The sequence below is a fragment of the Pristiophorus japonicus genome, chromosome 1, assembly GCF_044704955.1.
Source record: "Pristiophorus japonicus isolate sPriJap1 chromosome 1, sPriJap1.hap1, whole genome shotgun sequence".
In the NCBI taxonomy this organism is placed as follows: Eukaryota; Metazoa; Chordata; class Chondrichthyes; family Pristiophoridae; genus Pristiophorus; species Pristiophorus japonicus.
This window is the reverse complement of record NC_091977.1, coordinates 250,114,157-250,119,576: the sequence shown is the minus strand read 5'-3', so window position 1 is coordinate 250,119,576 and position 5,420 is coordinate 250,114,157. Positions and strand designations below refer to the sequence as shown.

The 5,420-nt window shown below is 42.5% G+C and overlaps 1 protein-coding gene across 1 annotated transcript; it reads left to right on the top strand.

Annotated features, from left to right (window-relative positions):
* The first annotated feature begins 1,020 nt into the window (after window positions 1-1,020).
* Window positions 1,021-4,360, top strand: LOC139245802 (relaxin-3-like). Its single transcript, XM_070871332.1, has 2 exons — window positions 1,021-1,345; window positions 3,808-4,360. Exons 1-2 carry the CDS (start codon window positions 1,162-1,164, stop codon window positions 4,152-4,154), a joined length of 531 nt encoding a protein of 176 aa, XP_070727433.1. The 5' UTR covers window positions 1,021-1,161; the 3' UTR covers window positions 4,155-4,360.
* Window positions 4,361-5,420: the final 1,060 nt, after the last annotated feature.

Below are 5,420 nucleotides of genomic sequence, written 5' to 3'. Positions count from 1 at the left end.
CAGCCATTGGAAACAATTTCTCTTTATTTACTCTATCTAAACCCTTCATGTGTTTAATCACTTCTGTCAAATCTCCTCTTAGCTTTCTCTGTTCTAAGGAGATGGTTTTTAAAAAAAATTATGAAGAGATTTTATAGTGAATATTTCCTCTGATTGGGGTATCAGTGAAGAGGGGGTGATCACATTTAAAATAGTCACTGAGAGTGAGGAGACAGATTAGGAGAAATTTATTTGACTTGAGACTTATATAATTTATATAGATCTAAATTTATATTAATATAGGGAACGCTTGATACATATATGAAGCAGAGGTAGATAGAGGGCTATGGGGAAAGTGCTGGGCGTTAGTTTGGGACCACTCTAGCAGTGAGCTGGCACAGACACAATGGACCAAATGGCCTCTTTCTATGCTATCAATACCTATGATTCTATCGCATTAATAAGTACTAGCTTAAAACACAGTTTACCAAGATCGTGCTGCTCACGTGGTTAAAACGGAGCTTGCAGAACTGCATCAAATGGTAAAACCACAAGATAGGAAATCAGCATAATAAAGTGTGTGACTTCCAGCAATAACACGGTAAGAGAGTTATCGGAAGGAGAAAAGATCAGAAAAAACACAAAGAAAACAAGAAGGGAAACCGGGGAAGAAAAGGTGGCAAGTTATGTGTAAGAAGTGGTAGTGGAGCCTGCGCACAAGACAGAGAGAAAAGCTGAGAGTGTACCGAATGAGAACAGGAGAAAAATGTTCTTTAAGTGAAATAATAGTAACGGATTGAGTAGTGAGAGAATTGAAAGAAGTGAGATTAAAACTATGGACAAAGCTGGAAAAAATGAAAGCTAGAAAGAAAATTGACAAAGTATTTTGAGGGCGGCAGGAGATAAAGGGATCGCTGAATGCTGCACTTTCCATTCGTTTCCTACATTGTAAATGTGATAATGAGAGGACGGGAGCGTTGCAGGAATCTCCGAGAGAGAGAGGGACAAGTTATTTAAAAAAGGCGGTGAGTCAGAGCAGAGGAGCTGAAACAGCTATAAAAGGGGGTGAGGGATCAGAAACATGCAGAAGATAGGAGAGATCAGCAGACATCCGGCACCAGAAGCAGCGAGTGAGAAGACTAGTTTTCGAGAGTAGCCCAGGCTGGAGACTCGTGAGCTGAGATGAAGTGTCTGGTGTGCGTTCTGGTAATCAATCTGTTCTTCACCTCCTTTCCCACTTCTGTCTTGACCCAGTCCTCGAGGAATGGGGAATCGGGGATCAAGCTATGCGGCCGGGAGTTCATCCGAGCCGTCATCTATACCTGTGGCGGGTCTCGCTGGAAGAGACTTCTGGATAACCCAAACGGTGAGTATCCCAAATCTCTCTTCCCCATATCCCCGCCCAGAAAGGTAAGCGTGTTTAACATCATTGCAAGCGAGAGGTTAGAATGTTGGAGGCTCTCAGTGAGCCAAGAGTCATATTATTGTCACTGGCATATGCATCTTAGTGTTTATATATAAAGGCTCACTCCTTACACAATGACCTGGGGTATGAAGATTGTAAATCAGAGAATGTTTAGTTCAACTCTATTTGCCACTCTTTTAGATGCTGGTGGGAGAACGTATGTATTAACATTAATATTACTATTATGTCATGCTGTAAAGTGTGTGCGGATTTCACCCTCAGACAAGGGCGAGTAGGAATGCTGGAAATACAGAGTGGCTTAGCTTACACTACTTGAAAGACAAGTTTACGCGAGACTCGGCATCGGAACCGTTATTGTCAGGAGAGAACAGCTGTCTTATAGATGTTGACTGGCCTGATGCTCATATCCAGGACTGCAGGTTCTGATTTCAGATTATGCAGCAATGACTCTGTTGTCTGTCGCTCTGGGTGGGTCGAGTTGGAGGTAGTCACCTGGAGACGATGTCACCCAGCAGTTTACTGTTTATTTGAAGCCAAAGCCTCTGTGATAGAACAAGGCTTCCCACCATATGAGCGTTATCCTGGGTAAATCAATCACCACATTGGAATGGGATTTGCCTGTGCTTTTTACATGTTAGTGGCGTATTTTAGTTTAGCGTGAACATCATTTATTTAACACTCCACTCTTTTCTGATAAACTTTTTAGAATTAGAAAGCCTAGTTATTGTTTTGAGATGCTACTATACTGCAAGTGCGGTGGCCCTGTAAAGAGTAATGCACAACTGGAAGACCTGAAGTAGGCTGTTGGCTGCAGGAGATCCTCTGCATAGTCAGTGCCTTGCAAGCATAAATGTGCACCCACCTGATGCTGAACGTTTTAATGTTGCCAGATAAAGGCTGATGGCAATGTTGACTCTTTCATAATACTGAAAAAAAATCACATTTCAGTTTAAGAAGCCATAGAGTGAACTGCCTGGGAACTGGTCCAGCTCAGCCTGACACTGCACACCTGGTGTGCAGCTCAAGTGGTGATCCTACCTTCTGGAGATGGTCTCATAGCACAGGAGGCCATTCGGCCCATTGTGCTTGTGCTGGCTCGTTGAAAAAGCTATCCAATTAGTCCCACTTCCATATATATGCCTTTTTGCTTCATCAATTGCCTCATACCCTTTGCCTTTGATATACTGGGTAACCCAACTCCTTCAGTGTACTGTATCATCACGCCACCTTTAGATCCATACAAGGCCGTAAAATGACACAGATAAAGTGACACCTGTAATTCTAAACAGGAATCAGAAAGGAAGGCCAGTGGCATAGAGATTTAAAATTAAAATACGTATTTCCACTGACATAAACCACTGCTTTATTTGGCTAACATTTCCTCTTTGAGGCACTGGGGTGAGGCAGCCAATCAGCTCTCAGATTCAGCCACTGGCAGAACAGTTGAGTGTATGCATGAAGAAGGAGGCAAAGGGAAGATCATCCACCTGACAATGTTCCAACACATCACCTTTGAATGTGGCGGATGGTGTCAGACAATACAATCCCTGATGTAGCAAATATATTGTTGGTAATTATCAACATTTCACTTACATCTATGGGGTGGCCTCAGTTTATCTAAGTTTGCTTCTGGTTTATCTTCTTTCCAAATCTGGATCTTGGAAATAATGATAGAGATGAATGGTGTGATATATTGTTTTTGAAGGGGCTGGCTAAAAACTGCATTAGAGAAACTGATGAAACAAAGAAAGTTTTGGGATAGGTTCAGAATTCTGAAGTGCACCACCTGGTTCCAGGAAAAGTGATCAACTTTCATTCTGCAAATAGCTACGAATAATGTGTGTAATGTAGTGACAAAAGAGCAGAATTTCCAACTCTCAAGCAAGGGTTAGGAATTTTCAAATCACAAATATAAACATGAAATTCCCATTGGCAAGGGTGGGGGGGGGGGAATGAAGAGAAAAAAAAGAGGCTACATTCTAAGATTTAGGGAGAAAAATCTGTTAACAGACAAAATGGCTACCTGAACACATGTCAGAATGGTTAAACGCTCTCATATCGTCACTCCACTCGAGAATTGGTGGTCCATCGACAGGTACTTTAATCAACTTTCTGTCACAACTGCAGTGTGGAACTGTTCAACTGGTTTACCAGACATTGGTTACTCACTCTGGATAGTTGTCAATTATTTGCCTGACTACGTATATAGCAATGTGTATTAAATAACTATGAGCAGTCAGAATACAGTGGAGTACAATATGCAGAGGAGCTCTGAGAGCCCAGGGACAAGAACATTCCTCTGTCTAAGACAGAGGAGAGCAGGTACCTGCAGTTGGAACAGAGAGAAGGAAAAGACAATCAATTTCAATCACCTCACAGATAGAGTTTTATTTCTGTTCCAGATCCCTTCCAGACATCAGCTGATGAAGACTACTTCAAGGAAATGGACAACGTGAAGAAGCTTCAGAGGATGCTCGACAATGACAGGAACCAGCAACATGAGCCATCCTTTGGAGAGCAAGCCTTCGACGATTACTACAACCAGTACGATCAGATACCAGTAGATTTCAATGAGTACATCCACCAGATTGACGGAGGAAACAATAAGGATCGGGCATTCGCATCATCACAGATGCAGCTTCTACCCTGGGCCAGATCCTTCAGGAAGAAAAGGGGAGGATCGCCAGGAATGTCAAGCAAATGCTGCACTTACGGCTGCACCAGAAAAGATATCAGTATGCTCTGCTGAAAACTGTACAGCTCTATTGAAAGAATATGCTATACACATGGACTCTGTTTCAGTGAGATTTTAAATCAAGTAGTCTATTGAAAATCTCACAAATGTGGAATAAAGCAAATGTAATTTACATGTAATCCCTAGTATGGTCTATGTGACAGACTTGTGGTAGTCATCCTGATGATCTTAAAACAAATTAAAAAAATTGCAGTTGTAAAGGTTTCACCTCTTAATTTCTTGTGATGTTTATATTTTGTAAATAGTTTATTCAATTTGTTAAATATTGTAGTCCATTATAGTACAGGTTCAACCTCCCTTATCCAGAACTCTGGGGACCTGGCCTGTTCTGGATAAGGGATTTTTCTGGACGAGGGGTGGTCACATTAAATTGGATGGTATAGATACTGAGCAAATGGATATTAGGGCTGGCTGGCTTGGGGCTGGGAGTGCGGCAAAGAGATCATTGGGGGATTGGGGGGGGGAGGGGTGGATCGAGGGGTCAGGCCAACGATTGCAGGAGGAAAGACTTAAATTTGTTCATGTCAGAGTTATGTGCATGCGCCACCCGGTAACTGGGAATGGTTCCGGCCGAGGGGTGGTTCCGGATAAGGAAGTTCTGGATAAGGGAGGTTCAACCTATATTATATATTGCAGTCTATATCAAATCCAGCACAAAAATCTAGGCAGACAGTACAGTACTTAGGGAATGCTGCACTGTTGGAGGTGCCTCCTTTTCGATGAGATGTTAAACCGATGCTCCGTCTGCTCTCTCAGTTGAACATAAAAGATCCCACAGCCTATTTTGAAGAAGAGCTGGGGCGTACTCTCAGGTGTCACAAGAACACAAGAAATAGGGGCAGGAGTAGGCCATTTGACCCCTCGAACCTGCTCCGCCATTTAATAAGATAATGGATGATCTGATCATGGACTCAGCTTCACTTCCCCGCCCGCACCCCATAACCCCTTATTCCCTTATCGCTCAAAAATCTGTCTATCTTCACCTTAAATATATTCAAAGACCCAGCCTCCTCAGCACTTTGGGAGTAGTGAATTCCACAGATTTACCACCCTCAGAGAAGAAATTCCTCCTCATCCCAGTTTTAAATGGGTGGCCCCTTATTCTGAAACTATGACCCCTAGTTTTAGTTTCCCCCATGAGTGGAAATATACGCTCTGCATCCATCTTGTCCAACCCTCTCATTATCTTATACATTTCGATAAGATCACCTCTCATTCTTCTGAAGTCCAATGAGTATAGATCCAACCTATCTTCATAAG

What these genes read in the sequence shown, in the direction of transcription:
- LOC139245802 (XM_070871332.1), top strand. Translation starts at nt 1,162, where the DNA reads ATGAAGTGTCTGGTGTGCGTTCTGGTAATCAATCTGTTCTTCACCTCC. An exon ending in ACTTCTGGATAACCCAAACG is followed by an intron (nt 1,346 to 3,807) that starts GTGAGTATCCCA and finishes TTTCTGTTCCAG; the next exon opens with ATCCCTTCCAGACATCAGCT.